This window comes from Euprymna scolopes, chromosome 46, assembly GCF_053919585.1.
Source record: "Euprymna scolopes isolate OS-2025 chromosome 46, ASM5391958v1, whole genome shotgun sequence".
Classification (NCBI taxonomy): Eukaryota; Metazoa; Mollusca; class Cephalopoda; order Sepiida; family Sepiolidae; genus Euprymna; species Euprymna scolopes.
The window spans coordinates 15,421,088-15,445,111 of NC_136527.1; the positions used below are offsets into that span (position 1 = coordinate 15,421,088).

The 24,024-nt window shown below is 32.3% G+C and overlaps 1 protein-coding gene across 1 annotated transcript in view; it reads right to left on the bottom strand.

Moving 5' to 3' along the window:
• Window positions 1–3,496: 3,496 nt before the first annotated feature.
• Window positions 3,497–24,024, bottom strand: part of LOC145270592 (density-regulated protein homolog) — a gene marked incomplete at its 5' end in the record, with an annotated part of 23,156 nt that continues 2,628 nt past the window's right edge. Inside the window, 4 exon segments of the mRNA XM_080126220.1 lie at window positions 3,497–3,854; window positions 6,083–6,219; window positions 10,821–10,994; window positions 21,956–22,046. Coding sequence (XP_079982346.1) covers window positions 3,810–3,854; window positions 6,083–6,219; window positions 10,821–10,994; window positions 21,956–22,046 — 447 coding nt within the window.

Here is a 24,024-nt window from a genome sequence, read left to right on the forward strand (position 1 = left end):
ACGTGGTCAAATCACGTTTGGGGCCAGCGACCCTCCAATTTTGACCTGTTTTGAACAAAATCACCTGTTCATTTAAATGAAGGTAATAAGCCACTTTTGGCATTTATTTGAAAAATTTTGTTTCTATAGCCTACCCCTACTTATAGAGGTACAGGATACTTTCAGGAGTCAGTAGCTTTCTAGCATGGTAGAGAGAACCTACCTTTTTCACAGTGGTCCTGGCGATGCTCTCAATGTAATTGTTCCAACTCATGTTTCCTGTGAACGTTAGGCCGAGGAGTTTAAAAGATGTACTTTCAGATAAAGAGTCTTTGGCCATTGCTATTGGTGGTAGAGAAGGTTTCTTGTAATTATTGAAGGAAACAAGTTTAGTCTTAAACCACAACAAGGAGTTTTATTCGCCCGAGTTAAACAGCCGGTCAACAGCCACTAGACGATGCAACTATACAGGGAATGGCTCACATGGAAGAGCGGGATTAGTTTGTTTCTTGATTGAAAGTATGTGTAAAATCTAAAAGCAAATTCCATGAACTAAGGTTCTCTCCCTTTTAGCTCACCCTGTATAGTGATATGGAACAAGAGGGAGAAAGAAGCAACCCTAGTTGAAGTAAGGGTCCCTAACGATGCTGGCTTTAACATAGCTGAGATAGAGAAGATAACAAAATGGCAACGTCTTATGTACGGTACGAAAAGAAATTGGAATCTAAGCAAGATTTCCATCATTTCAGTAATTAGAAGAGCAACCGGACCCATGAAAAAGAATTTCAAAAACTACCTATCGAATATACCCGGTGAATCAAGCGCAAGAGAAAAATACAAATAATTGCACTCAAAGGAACGATTAGAATCTTTAAAAGATCTCTCGATTGGAGTGACTGAAATTGTGGGTGAATGTCTGTGGAACTGTTCTGCTAGTCTGCTTCCGGGTTGAATACAACATGGTCGCCTTCAAATCCAATATAAACAAATTCTTGTTAAGCTGTTCTCATAAATAATCAAATTTACACTGTTAAAGATTACTACACTACCACCTTACATTCGTGATAAGTCTTGATAACTGGTGATTCCAAAAAAAAAAGAAAAGAAAAAAAAAGAAAAGAAAAAAAAAGGAAAGAAAAAGAAAAAGGAAAAAGAAAGAAAAGAAAAAAAGAAAAATTTTCAATTAAAAAAATAAAAACAAAAAAAACTTAAATTAAAAAAAAAATGCGCTTTCTTCAACGGTCGCTCATTTAATCGTTTTTGAGTCATGACTAGGGCTGTGACAACAGCATATTCTTTTCATTCTTTTGACTCTCAAGTATATATCCGACACAGTAAGACACAGTCAATCAACCGAGAACCACATGAGTCTATATAAAAACATAACAGATTTGTTATGTAGTATTCTGACACCTCTTTTCACACACACACACACATTTTATTTAGTCAAACACGAGAAATTATTTGTTAGTTATTTGTATGTCGATCTATTTATCTACGTGTATTATCGATATATCTCTCAATCTATCTATTTCTGCATCTATTCATATCTATCTATCTAACTGGAAAGATAAACAAGAGATAAAGATGAAGAATGTTGATAAAAACTGTCAAAATATGATAAAACCAATTCATAGACAAGTTTACCGGAAGCATTTGAAGTATACAATAAAACCGCTTGTCTGTCTTTGGAATTTTTATGTATAGTTTTTAAATAAATATTCATATTTTAGCTCTCATAGCATTCTGACACCTCTTTTCACACACACACACACGTTATTTAGTAAGTCGAACACAAAAAGTATTTGTTAGTTATTTTTCTGGCTGTTGATCTATCTATTTATCTATGTGTATTATCGATATATCTATCGATCTAGTTACCTATCTATCCATCTCTATCTATCTTTCTATCTAACTGAAGAATGTTGATAAAAACAGTCAAAATATGATGGAACCATATCATAGACAAGTTTCCCAGAAGCATCCGATCAGCTGACGGAAGTATGTGTATGTTTCCATGTGATCAGGTTAGCTGGAGATCACATTGGAGTTGGAATTTGGACGTTGAGCAGGGCGGACGGTTAAACAGATCATCCCCCTTCACCGGGGGAGGGATCTGGCGTGCCTCAGAATAGAGACCTAGAATCACCCATTCAAGCAAAGATATTCATTTTCCATTCTTCTGCGATCAACACTTGGAAAATGAATTAAAACTAGAAAATAGTAAAAAAAAAACATCACATGCAAACAATATATAAGTAAATATATAACACGTGAAAGTATTTGTAACTTATTTGTTTGTAGATCTATCTATTTGTCTATAAATGTGTTATCGATATATCTGTCTGTCTATTTCTGTATCTATCGATCTCGATCTATCTATCTAACTGTAGAGATAAACAAGAGATAAAGATGAAGAATGTTGATAAAAAATTGTCAAAATATGATAAAATCATATCATAGACAAGTTTACCAGAAGCATCCGATCAGCTGATGGAAGTACATGTATGTTACCACGTGATCAGTTAGCCAAAGCTGGACATTGGAGTTGGAATTTGGACATTGAGCAGGGTGGACGGTTTAACAGATCACCCCCCCCCCTCACCGGGGAGGGAGTTGACGTGTCTTAGAATAGAGGCCTAGAATTAACCACTCCAGCCTCTCTTCCAAGATGAATTCCAGGTGGGCAAAATCAAGGACGCATGAAAATAAGGTATGACGAAAAAATACATGTATAACACACACACACACATTTTCCGTTCTTCTGCGATCGATACCTGGAAAGCGAATAAAACCAACGTTCTTGGAAGTGAATGAATATTCGTTCAGACAGGTTCCAGCTTCCCCCCTCAAGAACAAGATGAATTCTAGGTGGACAAGATCAACGATGCATGAAACTAAAGTATGTATCAAATGCACACACCCGTATATGAACATTTAAATGATCATAGCATTGAAACATAAATAGAAAGCAACAACATAATTCTAGCGTTCAAATAGTGAAGAATCAAAAAGTACATATCGCGGTATTATGTTGGTACTCCATTATGCATATAGACGTATGGTACACATTACACAACAGATCCCTTTTTGGTACGCTATTACAGGGTGACCCCAAAAAAAAACAGGCTCCAAATCTAATTAGGCTCTGTTTGGTTGAAAAAAAAAAAAAAAACGGGCCCCGACTCTAATGAAGCCTCATTTCGTTTTGTCTAAACGAAACTTTGGTCCAAACTAGTTTATTATATTCAAAACATCACATCAAAACACAAGGGTTTTTTGCCTTTTTTTCTCCGTTCTACAACATATGTTCTAGATGGCCTCCATTTAGCTTTTGTTTTTTTGTTGTTTTTTTTTGGGGGGGGGGTCACCCTGTATTACACAGCATATTAACGGATACACACTCAAGAGTCAAAACACTGAAAAGAATATGCTGTTGTCCCAGCCCTAGTAATGACAGTTCCAATACTTTTCAATCATTTCCCCACCCTTTTTTTTTTTTTAAATAATAAAAATATTTTTTAGGTAATGTATAATTCCTTTATTTTCAATCTGCTTTCTTTTTTTTTTTAAAAAAAGAAGAAAACATTTGTTGCAGAAAAAAAAAAAAAAATCATGGTTGTCTGTCAGTGTCTCTGAAAAAGGGGTTTCCTTGACCGTGCCGGAAAGAAACGTACACGGATCAAACCATATGTTCGTCAATTGAAGAAAGAGTCAATTTTTTTTTTTTTTTTTTTTTTTTTTTTTTTACATAAGGGCACCTGGTTTTTACTCAGCAAGTATAAATCAGAGATCGCATCCAGTAAAAACGAGAGGGAGGCGTATGTGATTTATTTTTTCTGCTCCCCCAAATCATCAATGCTGTCTTCATCAATCTGAAAATACAAAAAAAAATTTTTTTTTTAAATTAAGAAAGTTAAGGATTTATTTTTTTTATCATGTCAAATTTTTTTTTTTTTTTTTTACATGGTGATCACCACTTATCAAGGCCCGGAAGCCACTCAGGGATAATGTTAAGGAATAGAGAGAGGGAGATAGAAAGAAAGAGAGAGAGAGGAAGATGGATAAAGAGAGAGAGAGAGAGAAGGGAAGAGATGAGTTATAGTGTAGACACGTTGGCTGGAAGTAAAAGATCAGCTGATTTGATTGCGTGTGAGTCATGTGATCAGGTTAGCTGAATCGTTGAGATTTGATTTGGACACAGAAGACAACGGACGGCTTCCCGTTGTCTCCTCCTCTTCATGGGGGGGGGGGGGCGAACAAACGCCGACGTGTGTAGAAGAACCCACACAGGCCGATTTCACTTCCACCTTCTGCAGGACATCTGGAGAAAGTGAAATAAAAACTATAGAACTAATTCCTTGTCTTGGAGTGATTGTATCTTCATCCAAAAACAGGTATCAAGTCTCCCTCCAGTACGAGAAATTTCCAGATGATCCAACATCGAAGCAGCAGAGGTAGGTTCTGAAAATACATGTCACTCACACACGATTCCCTTTATGATAATCAAACACACAACTCTTTATTATAGAGCAACAACGTTGCAAGTACAGTACGTTAGTGTGGAGATTTGATAAAGTGTTTACTTAAGGGGGCGGTTCATCAGGAATTTGTTAACGTTGGACTTGAAGACATCCAAGTTATAGTCAGGTACGAAGCAGTATGGTACTCTTGCAGAATTTGACCCGAATCTTCGATATTTTCTATCAATTATGGTTTGAGTTCGACTGACAATCATCAGATTAAGCCGAACTTCTACTGAGGAAGTGTTATCCTTGAATTGGAATTCCACTGAAACATGTACGCACATGTGTAACCAAACACATCCTTGTATGAAATTTTAATTACCACTACAATAAATATATGGGCCACCATATATATATATATATATATATATATATATAGATAGATAGATAGATAGATAGATAGATATATTATGCTGAAAACGAAAAAGGAGAAAAAGAAAACTCCTGGAAACAAAATTATATAGCAGAAACCTAATAAAAGGTATAAATACATGGGCAGTATCACTAGTAAGATACTCTGGACCGTTTATAGGATGAACAACTCGACCAGAAGACCAGGAAACTCATGACCATGCATGATGCACTACACCCAAAGGATGATATTGACAGACTCTACGTGAAAAGGAAAGACGGTAGGAGAGGACTGATCTGTATAGAAGACTATACTACGTGAAGAACACAAAAAAAAGAACCAGAAAAATACATAATGCAAAAAAAAAAAATCTACAGTCGCCCGACATTAGAAATATCATAACTAAAACAAAAAAAACCATCATTTTTGGCTTTCTTTAAAAAAATTTGGTGTAATATATATATATATATATATATATATAAAATGGTTGTATAGATTAGTTTCCTAGATGTAAATCCAATGACACTCGCATGATTATTAAAAAGTGCTCAATGTAGGACAGAGCTGGTATATAGTCTGTTTATTATACAAGGATGTTTGGTTACATATGTGCATACATGTTTCAGTGGAATCCCAATTCAAGGATAACACTTCCTCAGAGCAGAAAAGGAATGATATTGAAACAAGAGACGAAAATTAGTCGTTTTTTCATAAGATATTCGGGTGTGGTTTACAGATAAAATAAAGCAAGATATGAATAAATAAATAGAACTTGTCAACAAAATAGACAGATAATGTAGTTGCCACCAGCAAAGAAATAACAACCATAAAAACCTAATATAGGGAAGTAGCGGCAGTGAGGACGTAATATTACTTCAAACCAAAGCAAAAACTTAGGCCAATAAACAACCACTAAGTTAAAATAATACCAATATCTCCCCTCTGCTACAGATAGGATCGTACTTACTCCATCCTCCTTCACCACCTCACTCCTACTCCCTTGCCTTACCACAGCTTCTTCCCATAGCCCCACTGTTCACAATCACAAAGTATACACCCCACTTTCTTCCAGAGCATAAACCACACTTGAATATCTTATAAAAAAGAAAACATGGATGTAATATCACCCAAAACATTATAAGACTAACATACAAAATTATTTTAAAAATCACACCAACTTTCGTCCTTAACCCACGCTCTACATTGAATGAAAAACTGCACTGACCTGTGGCCACTTTTCGGGGATGATATCAAATAAGTCATCTTTGACGTCACCTTGAATCACAATTTCATCTCCTGTAACCGAAGATCCACAAGAAAATTTTGTCGCGAAGAATTTGCTGGCATCTTTTAAATCAATATCTGGAAAAAAAAAAAAAAAAAAAATCAAACATTGTTTTGCTAAAAAAATAAATAAATAAAAAAAATAAAAAATAAAGTAAACATTTTATTTAATTTGTTCAATTTATTGTTTTACTAGCGAGGGGTACCCAGCGTTGCCCAGGTGTGTGTGGGGGGGGGGGGTTAAAAAAAAAGTAAGTATTAGGATCGAACCCGAACGGTTGAGGCAAAGTTGTAAATTAAAGTGTGGAAAAAAGAAACGTGCGATGTTAACCATTGCCTCACCGCGAAATGCTAATGGAAACACGTTTGAATTTATTTAATTACTTGGATATAGCAGGTGCCCGTTTTAATGAGTTAATGAGGTCAAATTTGACTGCGGGATAGTATTCATTTACCGCTGAACGCTTTTTTCCCCACCCCCAAGATGTTATTGGAAAAAGACTAACCCACATGCGGCAAGCGACAAATATTGAATATTTATCTTCCCGAAATCAAGCAAATTAAATAGACAGGTGAGCTTCGTTGTTAACTGTGAGATATTACGATTTATATGTGATATAAAAAGTTTTAAAAAGTTGTGAAGCGATCGAACGCTTCTCTGAAAGAAGCCTTTTGTAGGCACACAGAAAAAGCGAACACACATACATACATTTTCGCTTTTATATTTATAGATTAAGGTGAGCTTCGTTGTTAACTGTGAGATATTACGATTTATATGTGATATAAAAAGTTTTAAGTTGTGAACACACATACAAACATTTTCGCTTTTACATTTATAGATGTACACATTGAATTTAATTTTGAAAATTTTATTACAAAAAATTGTTTCGTTAATGGAACAAGAACATGCCCCCCCCCCCCCGGAAATAAATAAAGGGTTCCGCTTGAAATTCTGTCCAAATTCCCGAACTCAATAAGATACACCTGAAGAAGGTCGGAGGTTACATCGACCGAAACATTGCGAAAAATCACACTCAAGATGAGAACAGCAGTCCGATGAATCCAAATAACACGAAGAACCAATCCTCATCTCAAAAATTCTGAAATGTCATTGTTTTTTGGTGTTCAACTATATATATATATATATATATATATATATATATATATATATATATATATATATATATATAAAAAAAGAAACATTTTTTTTTCTTTTAATTTTTTTTTTTTTTTTTTTTTACATTTTCACTCCAAACAAGGCAAATTTCCACTTTGGTGTAGGGGGCTACTATCAGGGGCAACAACTACTGCGGCACTATGTTGGGATTTGGGCAGCAAGATGTCGGTTCACGTTACACTTGAACTTCTGCATGTCAGTACAGTTAGGGAAGCAGGGACCTGGAATGGAATTCCAGAGTCTAGTGGTTCTGGGGAAGAAACTACTGGAGTAGAAAGATCTTTTACATCTAGGGATCTCTACTGTGTGGGGGTGGGATTTAGCTGCCTGTCGGGTTTGTCGAGGGTGTCTACGTCGTGGGGGCATAAGTGTCTGCAGTACGTCAAGTATTTTAATGGTGAATGCTCTGACGAACTGCAGACACTTGTGCTCCCACGACATAGACACCCTCGACAGGCAGCTAAATCCGACCCCCACACAGTAGAGATCCCTGATGTAAAAAATATTTCTACTCCAGTAGTTTCTTCCCCAGAACCGCTAGACTCTGGAATTCCATTCCAGGTCCCTGCTTCCCTAACTGTACTGACATGCAGAAGTTCAAGTGTAACGTGAACCGACATCTTGCTGCCCAAATCCTTACATAGTACCCGAGTAGTTGTTGCCCTTGATAGTAGCCCCCTACACCAAAGTGGCAATTTGCCTTGTTTGGGGTGAAAATGTAATTAAAAATAAATTAAATTAAGAAAAAAAAAAAATTCTCAAGCTAAGATCAAAACAAAAACCTGAAGACAGGGAGTCAAATACAAGCTTTTTAAAAAGTGTTTCAAAACTGACTTATATTCAACGTAAGGAATCTGTAATATGTATGTGCATTCGTGAAACAGCAGAGAAAATTCTGAAATTTTGACCCCCTTAGGAACCCTTTTCCCCCGGATGAAAACCTATTAAAAAGTTTTTCTGAATACCCTATATACCAAATTTCAAGTCTGTAGATCAAAATTTGTTGAGTATATAGGTTGAGAAGTGTCCTCACATACACACAGTCTCACTTTTATAGATATATAGATTGTTGCCACATCTGGACTAGTGCGTCGACCACTACTTTCTCTCTAATGGATAGGGTCAAAAAATAAAAATTAATAGAAAATAAAATAAATATAAACAAGTAAATAAATAAAAAAAAAATAAAAACAATTAAAAAATAAAAAAATAAAAATAAAATAAAAAAAATAAAAAAATAAAAATAAAATAAAAAAAATAAAAAAATAAAAATAAAATAAAAAAAATAAAAAAATAAAAATAAAATAAAAAATAAAATAAAAAAATAAATAAAAAATATATAAAAATTAATAAATAATAAATAAATAATAAATAAATAAAAAATAAATAAAAAATAAATAAAAAATAAATAAAAAATAAATAAAAAATAAATAAAAAATAAATAAAAAATAAATAAAAAATAAATAAAAAATAAATAAAAAATAAATAAAAAATAAATAAAAAATAAATAAAAAATAAAATAAAAAATAAAATAAAAAATAAAATAAAAAATAAAATAAATAAAAACAAATAAATAAAACAAAATAAAAAAAACAAAATAAAGAATAAAATAAAGAATAAAATAAAGAATAAAATAAAGAATAAAATAAAGAATAAAATAAAGAATAAAATAAAGAATAAAATAAATAAAGAATAAAATAAAGAATAAAATAAAGAATAAAATAAAGAATAAAATAAAGAATAAAATAGATAAAGAATAAAATAAAGAATAAAATAAATAAAGAATAAAATAAATAAAGAATAAAATAAATAAAGAATAAAATAAATAAAAAATGAATAAAAATAAAATAAATAAAAAATAAAAATAATAATAAAAAATAAATAAAAATATAAATAAAAAAAATAAAATAAATAAAATAAATAAAAAATAAAATAAATAAAAAATAAATAAAGAATAATTAATAGAAAATAAAAATAAATATAAACAAGTAAATAAAAAATAAATAAATAAATAAATAGAAAATAAATAAATAAAAAAAAAAATAAATAAAAAATTTTTTTTACAAGTCTCCAATTTAATTAGTCCCGCACTATAAGCCAAATACTTTAATGGAATGTGCTCTGATAAAGAAAAAAGTAAAAAAAAATTGCACGAAACATCAGTTAGACACAGCTATTATTAAACATAAAACATAAATAAATAAAACATAAAATAAAAAAAATAAAATAAATAAAAATAAAATAAATAAAGAATAAAATAAATAAAGAATAAAATAAATAAATAAAATAAATAAAGAATAAAATAAATAAAGAATAAAATAAATGAAGAATAAAATAAATAAAAAAATGAATAAAAATAAAATAAATAAAAAAATAAAAATAATAAATAAAAAAAATAAATAAAAATATAAATAAAATAAAAAATAAAATAAATAAAAAATAAAATAAATAAAAAATAAATAAAGAATAATTAATAGAAAATAAAAATAAATATAAACAAGTAAATAAAAAATAAATAAATAAAAAATAAATAAATAGAAAATAAATAAATAAAAAATAAATAAATAGAAAATAAATAAATAAAAAATAAATAAAAAAATAAATAAATAAATAAATAAAATAAAAAAATATATAAAATTTTTTTTTTACAAGTCTCCAATCTAATTAGTCCCGCACTATAAGCCAAATACTTTAATGGAATGTGCTCTGATAAAGAAAAAAGTAAAAATAAATTGCACGAAACATCAGTTAGACACAGCTATTATTGGGATATGATTTTATAATCATTCTTTTCTGTCATGAAATAGTTAAACCAAATAGCAAGAAATTCAAATAAAATAGCCAAAGTAGCCAGTCCAGCTACGATTGTAACTTAAAGAAATAAAATACACGTACAATGTTTGAAAATATTTTGTGCATTTAAAATACTTTTGTTTTTATGCAACCATTAGAGTTCAAAATATATGGTGCGATTTTGATACGAAAACAATGTTTTTGTCTTTTTTTTTTTTTCAAACGAAACATAGTTGTTAAAATTAAAAAATATACCAGCGTGGGTGCCCAGCATTGCCCGGGAGTTTGAAGGTGTGTTGTGTTCATCAGCAAAAATAAAATAAAATAAAATAAAAAAAAATGTGGTAGTAAACAGGCAGGAAGGAGAAAAATAACGTGAAAAAAAAAAAAAAAAAAATGATGTCTTTGCTGTTGCGTCCATCGCCAAACCAGAAGTAACGAAGGTTTAAATTAAGGCTAGTCAATCGAAAAGAGATGTCTTTCGAAAATATCAGCGCAAAAAGGTGACCCCTCCCTGTAGAAAAGTGCCCAGTTGAGGGTGAAGGAATTCATTTTTTGGGGCCAATTTTTCGATATTTTGATGCGAAAACAATGTCCTTTTTTTTTCAAACAAAACATAGTTGTTAGAATTCAAAATATATGGTGTGATTTTGATGCAAAACCAAAAGGCAGCTGAAATAGCAAGAAATTCAATTAAAACAGAACTCACCGTATGTGGCCAGTCCAGCTATGATTGTGACACGCTTCTTTTTGCCCCTCGTTGCCGTAGACAGCTTCAAACCCTGCGGCTCGGTTTTCTTTTTGGCTTTTATCACACCTTTGCCACCACGCGTTTGCCGTTTCTTTTTTTCTTCACTCTCCTCAACCACGGATTTTTCCTCACCTGAAAACAACAAACATAGAAACTATAAACCATGAGATACGTTATCCATCCGCATTGTCATACACTTCTTGCATACAAACTACCAGTCATCATCATCAGCCGAGATTGAACTCACTACACCCTTCTCGTATTCGCTATCTGTCATAGCACCCAAAAGATCTTCCTTAGAGATGAATATATCTCGTTGTATCCTATCTGGAAAAGTTAACTTTCGTGATCGATTGTGAGATGACGGTTGTCTCCACAGTACAAATGATGAAACAAGTTCATCTGTGGCACGTGCACGATGCACAGCAAACTGAACACGTTTTTTATAAACTGAGGTTGATACTCCTGGTAAGTCTCCATATATCATTTCTAGAGTGGGGTGATTTCGCCATAAGAAATCGAGTACTCTTCTCAAAAGACTTGTGTAACATCCATCCAAACGACGCTGTTGTTTTGCTGAAAAAGTCCAAGTTTCAGATCCATAGAGTAAGATTGGCTCAATAAGTACGCAGAAAACTTGGATTTTTAATTTGCGAGCAAGATTGGATTTCCAGATCGTATACATTTTGTTACAAGCAATCCATGCCATGTTCTTTCTAATGTTAAAGTCTTTCTCAGAGTTCCTGATGTGGGATCCTAGATACTTGTAGTCTTCAACACATTTGAGGATGTTATTTGTGAGGGTTTTAATTTTGTGGTTGTTGCGAATGTTAATTGATATACACTCAAATGTTTAGATCCAAAATTGGCTGAATAGTTTGCTAGAGACCGCAAAGGTCAAATCTTTTGAACTTTGACCACTTGAAAGCCAAATTTTCAGCCAAAAACCGACTAAAGAGCCTGCCCTATGTCCAAATACACTTTATGTAAAACTAGTGAGGGGTACCCAGCGTTTGAAAACTCCGGGGGTGGGGAGGGTTAAAAAAAAAAAAGTAAGTATGAGGATCGAACCCGAACCGTTGAGGCAAAGTTGTAAATTAAAGTGAGAAAAAAAAAGTGCGACGTTAACCATTGCCCCACCACGACATTCTAACGGAAACACGTTTGAATTTATTTAATTACTTGGATTTGGCAGGTGCCCGTTTTAATGAGTTAATGAGGTCAAGTTTGACTGTGGGATTTTCAAGATGTTATAGGAAAAAGACTAACCCACATGCGGCGAGCGACAAATGTTGAATATTTATCTTCCCGAAATCAAGCAAATTAAATAGACAGGCGAGCTTCGTTGTTAATTGTGAGATATTACGATTTATATGTGATATAAAAAGTTTTTAAAAGTTGTGAAGCGACCGACCACTTCTTTGAAAAAAGCCTTTTGTAGACATACAGAAAAAGCGAACACACATACATACATTTTCGCTTTTATATTTATAAATTTCAAATGTTTAAACCAAAAATTGGCTGAGTAATTTGGTAGAAACTGCAGAAGTCAAATTTTTTTTTTTAACTTTGACCCTAATTTTGACCCCTTAACATTTGTTTTGGACTCAAATCAAAAAGTTTGATCCATGTCCAAGTAACCTACATCTAAAATTTCAAGTGTTTAGACCCAAAATTCGTGGAAGAGTTTGGTAGAGTTTTCAAAGGTAAAATCGTTGAACTTTGACCCCTTGACAGCCAAATTTCTGGCCGAAAACCGATTAAAAAAAATCTTCCCAAATCTCAATATTCCTTATGTCAAACCTCGAGTCTGAAAATTGACGGATTTATTTGGTAGGGAAATGTACACACACAATTTCACTTTTATATATATATATATATATATATATATATATATATATATATATATATATATATATATAGAGAGAGAGAGAGAGAGAGAGAGAGAGAGATATATAGAGATATATAGAGATTAATTTACAGTGTCACAAAAAACAAAAACATCATCATCATCGCAAACATTAATTAATGAGAAACGAATTAACTCCCTTTATAGTCACTCTTTATCAGTTAAAAATAATTAAAGTCATTTCCTCTCCAAAAATTTTCCAAAGTAAAAACAAAAAAAATGACTTTACGATTTAAAATTGGCTATTTTACAATTAAACAAAAAAGGCATGTTCCGAGAGACTAATTTTTTTATAATAGTTTCCTTTTAAAATTTAAAAAAATGTGCGAGCGAATTGACATCTGTTCTTTTATAATTTATTTATAAAAAAATTATTAAAAAAAAAAAAAAAACGAAAACGAAAAAAAAAACAATGTGTGTTGAATTTTCATTGAAAACAAATCTAAAAATTTTTAAATCAATTCGTTTAAAATTTTTTTTTAGTAAATTTTTTTTCATCTTTTAAGGATGAAAAAAATTTACTAAAAAAAAATTTTTTTTAATTTGTTATTTGCTTTATTTATTTTTTTCATTTTATTTATGTGTTTGAAAAATTTTTAACTACCATGGAATTTCTACGGGTTCTGCTAGTTATCTACATATTAATACGATAGTGTGCATGTTTTTTTCTGTGTCACGCTTACATCCAGGTCATTTAATTGTTATGTACTTCCATTTCTTGTCATAAATAATTTTACCAAGAATTCTTCATAAGATTTGGTTTTAGTTTCGATTATAGTTGATAAACCTTAAGTCATCTATTTTTTAAATGAAAATTTTTTGTCAAGAATTTTTCATAAGTTTTGGTTTCCGTTGCAATTATAACTGATTACACTCCAGTAATGTATTTTTTTTTTCATAAATAATTTTATCAAGAATAAATACTTCATAAGTTTTGGTTTCGATTATAGCTGATTTCAATGGGTCACAAGAAAACAAATGACCAAAAGCTATTACTAGTGTTGGGACGATTCATAATTTTTATACGATTCAGATTCCAGGAAAATATTGATTAATGATTCCGATACCAAGTACAATTCCGATTCCTAGGGAATTATTGTTTTGAAATATACCAGGTAGTTTTATACTTATGGTCGGTAGTTCCCAAATATGTTCCCTAACTTTGGAAGAGATATTTTATGTCTACACCGTCGTGTTTTGGTTTAAATAAAATTATTATACAGTAAACTAAATGGAAAAATTAGCAAAATTTATTTTAGAGAAAATTTATTTTACTTAATTGGAATACAGAAAAAAAAAAAAACTCAAAGAAAATAGAATTTATCCTTCAGAGAAAAAACAAATAAAGTAGAATTTATATAACAGAACAAAAACAAGAAAATTAGAGAATAAATACACACGATTCATTATTTTGGTCCTCATAATTAACAGATTTAATGAATTAAATAAAAAAAATATAGCGGAAGAGAAAGAAAATATATAATAATTAAATATAAAAAAGATAAATATTTAATTTAATAATTTATAAATGAACGTGCGTAATGAAAAAAAAACAATATACCACGTGACATGGCGCCGTAGATACAAAATAACCTTTCCAAAGTTAACGACCATATATGAGAAATACCATTAATCGGAAGTTTTTGTGTTTTATACCAAAAGGTAGGTATAGCGAAAAGTTACAATTAAAGGAATTTAAAAAACGATTTTTTGTTTGGCTATTGATAGTTGTATTTGTGACGGCAGTTCTTCAGACCTCCATAATTCACAAGTAGTTAACACCTATTATTTTTTCTTACTTTTTCATTGCTTTTACACGTTGTTTCTAACGTGAAGAATAAGTTTAGCCAAACTAATTTTGAAATAGGGTATATCAAAGGAACACATATAAAAATGATACCACTATAAAAAACAAATGAAATACTAGATAAAATTGAGCAAACATAATTACCAAAATTACAGAAAAAGATAAAAAAAAAAAAATGGTGAAGTTTGTTGAGTGAAATGAATTATTGAAAGAAAATTAATTGAACTAATAGAAATGTTAAATAAAAAAATGTCACATTTCAATATTTTTTTAATAATTAAATTCTCAGGGTTGTCGAAATTAAAAATTAAGTGATTTTTTTTTTTATTAGACTTCTTTCGAAGTTTGTTACCTTGAAAAATACATTTAAAACCCTGTTTTTTTAAAATAAATTGAAAAATAAACGCAATTAAAAAAATTTAATTGATAATTGAAACTTTAAAAACATATTAAACATTGAAAAATTACTTATCTCACAAAATAACGTCCAATACAGTAGATCCAGTCTTCATACAGGAATTCGGTTATAATAAATATATCTTTCCCAAATTTAAAAATTAAATTTTTTTTTTTTTGAGAGAGAGAGAGTGCTTTAAAATCGCCGGGGAGTGCCGCCTAAAATTTTAAAGAAGTAAATTTTAGGAGTTTAGTGCCTTTCAAAGACAGTTATCATAATTTATTATCATTATTTAATTTCCCTTTTTTCCTCCCCCCACACCTTTCCACGTGGTTCAGTAGTTAACCAGTGCTCCTGTTGCTGTCAGTCAGCTATCTTTACCTAAGTTTTAATTTCTAGTTAAAAGAATTTTTCATGAATAGAATCAGCATTTTTAAAAATTATTTTTTTAGTTGTATATATTGTATTTACTCTTTGAAGTTAAGGAGGGTTAAAAAAAATAGTGACACCTAGATGGTGACGTAGGCAAAAAAAAAAAAAGACACTGCGATTTCGACCCTCACTAATAAAACTGCTCTGAGTGACTAGTTGGTAATTTTTTGTTCCTTTTCTTTTTTATTTTGCTCCTCCAATTTATTTGGATGCTTCATAGTTAAATGTTTTAACATGTTGGTTGTAGTCATGTTAGATGGTTTTATTCCTCGCGATATTTTAATTTGACAAAATTTGCAAATGGCTTTCAACTCATCAACTTCAAAAAGTTTCCATGCAAGACTTTTTTTGGACTTTGGGCCATATTAGAAAATTCAGTTTATCTGTAAACAAATAATTTACTATTAAATTTTGTTTTAAAGCTAGTCACTTATTTGGATAATTAATTGAAAATAATCCGCTAAAAAAGACAAAAAGAAAAAAAAATATAAAGGAATGGGGCGGTAAATTGTACCAACCGGTAGTTAACAAAAAAAACTTATAGAATTTAATTTTTGAAACCAATGTATAAAAGTTTACATAATGAAATGCAAATATGCATTTTCTTTTGAATTTTTTTTTGGTTGACTGTGTTCAATTCACACATGGTTGATGCGGTTCTATATTGCTAAACTATAAGTCTTAAGTAAAATTCTATTTATAAATACTTTTTAAAATGAAATTATTTAATTAATCGTAAATATTATTTAGACATAAAAATTAATTGATTACAAAACCCTTTAAAAATATATATATATTAATTTTTTTCGTTCGGCAAAAAACTGCGCAAAACACTTTTAATTTTCAATTTAAAATTCTAGAAAAAAGATTATATTATTCTGCTTTTAATATAATCAAATTCAGGGTTTTATCTTTCTGGAGAAAAAAAAATAATAATGGATTTTATTTCAATGAAATTAAAAAAAACTTGACTGAATTGAATTAATTACCTTTAAATTAACGAAGGGGTTATTTAATAACTTTAGGTTTGGAAGAGATAGGTATGGGGTCGATTTTTTTGAAACTTCAAAAGAAGCCGACTACTGTCAAAACTTTGCGAAATAATACGTGATCAATTTTATTTTAGAGATATTTCTTTCAAAAGCCTTCTTTTAAAAAAAGAAAAAAAAAGTATATTGTTCTATTAAACCGTTTACTGTTTAAATAATTTGACTTTGCTCGTTTTATTTTAAGAAAATATAAGTTGAAAAAGCATTTTCATTCAGTATTAGAAGATTTGTCAGTAAAAAAAAAACAATCGCCAAAAAGATAAGCGTTTTTTTATTTTTACTCGCAATGTAGAGCCCTGCATACTTCTTTTCAAGTTAACTCTTTTGTAGTTTTGATTACAATAGATCTGAATGAATGAACCTTGTAAGGGAGGGGCACTAAGCATTGCCCTGTTAATAATGAATTTCTTTGGTTTCTTTTTATAACATGCTACATTTCTCTCTTGCGGTTAGAAATATCAGGAAATTTTTTTCTTTTTTTTCAACATCAGACTAAAAGAATCGTAATGAAGGAATCGGAAAATTAAGGTATTTTTTAACGATGCGATTCCGATACCTCCCAAAATACACGATTCTTACGATTAACGATTCCAATTAATCGTCCCACCACTAGCTATTACGTTACGTATGCATATTCGTAATGATGTCGTTTGACCATCACCTGGCAAATTCCATTTCTTTAATTTTCACATCTTTGCACTAATTTTCCAGGCTAAGACTCAAATATTAAGTTTTGCATGGATTCAAATACCCTATATATTAAGTTTCATGTCTGTAGACCAAAAACTGACAGAGGAGTTTGGTAGAATGAGACCAAAAAGGTTGGTTGTTCAGTTTATTAGCCTATTCAACAGCTGCATGGTCATTTAAGGCCAAGTTTTTTGGGGTTTTTTTTATTGAGGTTTGTCTTAGTAAGGTAGGTTTTTCTTTATTTTCCAGTATGTTGAGGTGAGATTGGAGGAAGGTTAGTAAAAGTTTTCCGTTGAATAATTTGTTTTTTTTAAGGTAGATTTATATTTTGGTGAAGAGATTTACCTCTTTCAAGTAATGTAGAATTATTTTTTCATTAGAACTAATTTAACTGATGTTGAAGCATTTCTCCTAACATATACCCCAGATATCTTAGCACTAAGAGATACTAACGTACACTCCTCCATCCCCTCTAACTACTTTAACATGCCTGGATATCTCCCACTCTGCCGTAAGGACTCTGACAGACATATGCACCATAATAAACAAAGTATCTGACAGCATAGACACAGCACTCTCCTTCGACACTAGCGCCCAAGTACATGTATTTGGTGACTTTAATGTCCCTCACAAAAACTGGCTTGGATTCTCTACTTACACAGATGCAGCAGGCAGCGCAACTCATAGCTTCTCTGTATCTCACTCCCTATCGCAAATTGTTACTTTTCCAACCCGCTTCCCTGATCAGGAAGAACAACACGCATCACTATTAGATCTGTTTTTGACCACAGTTCCCGATGATTGTGTAACGAAAGCCGACAGCCCACTTGGGAACACTGATCATGCGGTGATAATGGTTGAAATCGCCCTAAACTCTAGACCCAAAACTGAAGAGCCAGTGCTCAAAACAACGAGATATTATAAAAAGGCTGACTGGGAAGCCATCAGAGATCTTATCAGAGACGCCCCATGGGGAAATATTTTTTCTCTTCCTGCTGAACAGTGCGCAACCGAGACCACTGAATGGTTCAAAACTGCAATCGAAGCGCATGTTCCCATGCAGAAATTTTATAGCAAGCCCCACTCTCCCCAATGGTTTACTTCGACTTGCGCACCTGCCATTGCCCAAAGGCAGCATGCATTCCGCAGGTTTAACCGACATAAGTCTAGTTCAAACAGACAGAAGTACATAGAAGCTAGAAGTAACGTTAAGAAAGAAATAGCGACAGCTGAGAGGGAATTTACGGAAACCACTAAAAAACGCATCGAAGCACAAAAACTAGGAACTCGTGACTTCTGGAAAATCTACAACAGTGTAGTAAATAATGGGCAATCAACAATTCCTCCACTAACCAACAATCACGAGGTTCTTTGCTCAGCAACCGAGAAGGCTAACATGCTTGCCAATCGGTTTGCCTCAAACTCCACACTGGACCCTCTAAACCACCCCCTACCTCAATTTCCTATGCGGACAGACGCCACGCTTGACGATCTAATAATCACCCCTGCTCAGGTGCATGCTATCATAAAAAACCTTGACACTTCAAAAGCATGTTGACCTGACCTCATCCCAGCTGTGCTATTAAAAAAGTGCTCAGCCGAAGTAGCTCCAGTTCTCTCCAAACTCTACAACAAATGCCTTAATGAATCTTGCTTTCCAGGCTGCTGGAAAACTGCTTCTGTGGTACCAGTATTCAAGAATTCTGGCGAAAGAACTGACCCATTAAATTATCGCCCTATTAGCCTCCTCCGACTTTTTGCCAAAATATTTGAGACCTTAATTAACCATGCTCTAGTCCAGCACCTTACAGATGCTAAACTTCTGACCGACCAACAATATGGATTTAGACAAGCCCGTTCCACGGCAGACATCCTCACTGTAATCTCTGAACGCATATACCATTCACTGGACAAAGCGGGAGAGGGCAGAGCGGTAGCTCTAGATATATCCAAGGCTTTTGACAGGGTATGGCATGAGGGTCTCCTCAGGAAGATTAGATCATACGGTATCACTGGTAAAATACTTAACATAATTAAATCCTTCTTAGATAAGAGAAAAATCCAGGTTGTCCTTGACGGTCGTACATCTAAACAATATGATATAAATGCGGGAGTGCCTCAGAGATCTATCCTTGGACCTCTGCTGTTCCTGATATTCATAAATGACCTCCCCGACAAAATTGACTCTGAGATGGGTATATATGCTGATGACACCACACTCTATAGCAGGCACGACAGAAAAACAAATGAACATATATCTAAAGTAATGGCAGAAACCCTACAGGATGACCTCCAATCAGTAGTGGAATGGAGACAAAAATGGATGGTCACGTTCAACGCCGCCAAGACAAAACTGGTTTCATTCAATAATTACAAGAAACCTTCTCTACCACCTATAGCAATGGCCAACGACTCTTTATCTGAGAGTACGTCTCTCAAGCTCCTTGGCCTAACGTTCACAGGAAACATGAGCTGGAACAATTACATCGAGAGCATTGCCAGGGCCGCTGCGAGGAAGGTGGGCTCTCTCTACCGTGCTAGAAAACTTCTAACACCCGAAAGTATCCTGTACCTCTACAAGGCCACTATTCGCCCATGTATGGAGTATTGCTGTCATATTTGGGCTGGTGCATCGGCTACTAGTCTCTCGCTCCTTGACAGGGTTCAAAAGAGAGTCGCAAATCTGATAGGCCCTGAACTGGCATTTAAGCTTCAGCCTCTGTCCCATCGTCGAAACGTTGCATCCCTCTGCCTGTTCTACAAGTATTATAATGGTGAATGCTCTGATGAACTGCAATCACTTGTGCCCCCACGACGTAAACACCCTCGACAGACCCGACAAGCTGCAAAATCCCACCCCCACACTGTACAAATCCCTAGATGTAAAAGATATTTCTACTCCAGTAGTTTCTTCCCCAGAACTGCTAGACTTTGGAATTCCATTCCAGGTCACTGCTTCCCCAACTGTACTGACTTGCATAAGTTCAAGTGCAACGTGAACCGACATCTCGCTGCCCAAATCCCTACATAGTACCCAGTAGATGTTTCCCTTGATAGTAGCCCCCTACACCAAAGTGGCAATGTGCCTTGTTTGGGGTGAAAATGTAATAAAAAAAAAAAAAAAAAAAAAAAAATTCATATTCTCAAAGAGATCTTTAATGTTTTTGGCGTAGGGGAGCTAGTCAATGCAAATTTTTTTTAATTTTTTTTTTTTTACAAAGGCATCACCACATTATCAAGGCCAAGAGGCCACTCAAGGATAAGGATTAAAGAGTACATAGTAGAAATTGGACAATATAGTAATCATTAGTAATGAAAATTCGGTAAATTTGATAACTTATATGGAACGGCTCATCAAGAACTTATTTACGTCAGACTTGAAGACAACCATATTGTAGTCAGCCAGAAAGCAGGAAAACGGAAGACAATTCCACAGGCGTGCAGTTCTAAGAAAGAAGCTTTGTTCATGGAATCTACGTTTAGGTTTAGGCACAGATAAAGAGTGGGGGGAATTATTGATAGTGTTTACAACTAGACGAGTGTTTCTTGTGAAAGTTTTTAGAAAATGTTTAACGGTGTAGCTTTCTTGGCAAGGTAGGCATTCAGGTTGATTTTCTCCTTTTAATAGGAAGGAGTGGGTGATATTTGTATGCCCTGTTCTTAATCTTGTAATGATCACCTCTTCTTTCCGGTTTAGTTTAGATTTGGGACTCCATTCTCCAAGTGTAGGTTTGATTTCTTGTAGCTTGTTTTTTGTATAAGTGCTACATTGTTGTTGTCATTTTGTTTTGATGTATAGGTTTATGGTTGGTTTAAAGTTACTGTAGGGGATTTTTATGTTGTTTGGTTGTTTTTGTTTTACGACATATCAACCTTTTTCAGGTTATTTAATGCCGAATCTAGTTATTTTGAGGAACGATTTTTTATGAAGCATATTTTTTTTTTTAAGTCAGATTCTATTTAACCCATAGTTGGAACCCTAACGGGTACTACCACTCCAGGTCAAAGTGGACCTGGGAGCAATGGCAATTAAAGGGTGGCTCCACACTCCCCAAAGCCCGCAAGGTGGGGCCTCACCATCAGGTATAATTTTAGGTCATATCCAGGACCGTGATTTTTATGTTGGATATTTCCAGCTTTAGTGAATCTTTAGCAGCTAGGTCAGCTTTTGTGTTTCCTAGGATGTTAATATGGCTTGGGATCCAGCATAGGATGATTTGTTTTTGAGTATTAAAAAAATCAAGTTTGTTTAATAGATTATTAGTGGATTGCGAGGGTTCTATTCTTTTAATGAAGTTGGAACTGATAAAGAATCCAAAAATATTATAAACTTGTTTGCTTGATCGGCACTTGTAACATTAAGAGCCATGTATAAACCGGATAGGTCTTCCATCTTTAGTGCTGAGGCTTCACCACTAAAGATGGAAGACCTATCAGGTAAGCGGTTTTGGATTTTTCTTTGCCGATAAATGGCAGAGCTTCCGACTTTTTCTTTGGTTTTGGCTCCATCAGTATAAATGTGTTCGTAATCTGGATAGTCATGAAGGATGTCGTGTATTTTTTCAGAGAGAAAAATGAGAAAAATAAAAGGCAAAAAAAATAAAAGAAAAAGAAATAGGAAAAGAAAAAAGGAAAAAAAAAAAGGAAAAAAAAAGGAAAAAAAAGGGAAAAAAAGGAAAAAAAAAGGGAAAAGAAAAAAGGAAAAAAGGGGGAAAGAAAAGGGAAAAGGAAAAAAAGGGGGAAAAAAAGGGAAAAGGAAAAAAAGGGGGAAAAAAAAGGGAAAAGGAAAAAAAAAAAATTTGCACCAACCTTTACCTGCCATCATCTGTTCAAATTGTGCTGGAAGATTCTTTTCTAACCACAGTTTACATCGTTCATAATTCGGATAATATTCACAATACTAAAATGACAAAAAAAAAAAAAAATTTAACAAAGAAATCTATTTAGGTCTTAGGAACAATAAACAAAATAGATTTTAAAACCTAAATACAGACAATAATTTTTCAAGTACAGACAATAAATGTAATATATTCAAGAAAATTAGTTGAAAGAGGAGAGTTGAAAAGAAGACATTAGATAGTCCAGACAGGAATGTATTCCAAGATAGCTCTAATGTGAAAACAATATAGTGTTATTTTTTTCTCTCCACCTCTGCTTTTATAAGTATTTGAATATATTGAATATTTTTTTTTTCTTTCAATAATTTTCTTTATTGAGTGTACAAGGTGTTTGCTTGGAATCCAAACTTTGGAGATTAAAATCACATTGTCAAGGATGTTTGAGTTGGTTGTTTTTGTTTTACGGCATATCTACCCTTTTCAGGTTATTTAATGCCGAATCCAGTGATTCGGAAGAACGATTTTTTGCAAGTCGGTTTCTATTCAACCCATAGTTGGGTCCCTAACAGGTACTACCACTCCGGGTCAGAGTGGACCTGGGAGCAATGGCAATTAAAGGGTAGCTGGGGCCTCACCATCGGATATAGTTTAAGGTCATATCCCGGACAGTCAAGGATGACATTAGAGAAAGATATGCTTAATCTTACATATATATATACATATATATATAGTAATTTATAAAATATATATGGTGATTAAGCTACACTGAATATTCCACGTTTCATCCACTCTAAGATTCCTCAGACTTATTATTATTATATATATATATTATTTTTCTTTTACATCATATTAGTTTAAGGTCATATCCCGGACAGTCAAGGATGGCATTAGAAAAAGATATGTTTAATCTTATATATATATATATATATATATACACCTATAACTACTTCATTTATCCACATAAATTTAATATACGAAAGTATAGATTTATGCGTAAACTTAAAGTATTTACTTCAAAAGTGCTCAATACGTAGGTAGAGCTAGTTAGTAATTTATAAAAATTACTCTAGGATAGCGATACAAAATAGCTTTAAAACTAACAATAACAATAGAAAACAAACAAATAAATAAATTAAATAAACATAAATATACATAAACGATCACACACATATATGTATATATACATATATATATATATGTATATATGTGTGCATGTATAGGTGTGTACACATAGGTATATTTATATGTATAAAAAAAAAAAGAAAAAAAAAAAGGGGAACGTCTACCTAAAACCACTAACCTAGTTCTAAAACAGATCCTTTGTTTGATAAAATGCATGCCCATTGGCTGATAAGAAGGGGCGCGGTGGATACTAGAAAGCTGATTGGCCAACTAGAAATCCTCAACATATATAAAAACAAGAAGCAACCACACAATTCGCGCATAAGCCTGACGAATCCTATAGTTGGATGAAACGCAGAATATTCAGTGTAGCTTAATCGCCATATATATTTTATAAATTACTATATATATATATATATATATATATATATATATATATATGGCAAAAAAAAAAAAAAAAAAATATATATATTTTTTCTTCTACATCATATTGTCTTAAAAAAACAAATACAAACATCCCGTCATATGATTTGGTTGTTTCGCTTTATGGCATACCAGCCCTTTTGAGGGTTATTTAAATGTTTTAAATGTCAAATTCGGTCATTTTGGTAAAAGTTTTTATGCTTTTTATTCTTTGTTTTTCAAATATTTATTCTTGGTGTTTAGTTTGGTTGCTTTGTAGAGGAAAATTGATGTCTTAGTTTTTAGCTTTGCGGAACATGATTGAGTTTTGCGAAGGGAACAAAAAAAAACAATAACATTAATGTTAGTGCATGTCAGGTGAAGAAGGCAGTCAGAAGATTCGCAACCCATTGTTTAACAGCAAAAAATGATATTATTGAATTAATTTGAAATTCTGATTGCGAGGGGTAATTTGTACATTTTAATTTTTTGGGGACTATTATTCTCAGCTTCTAG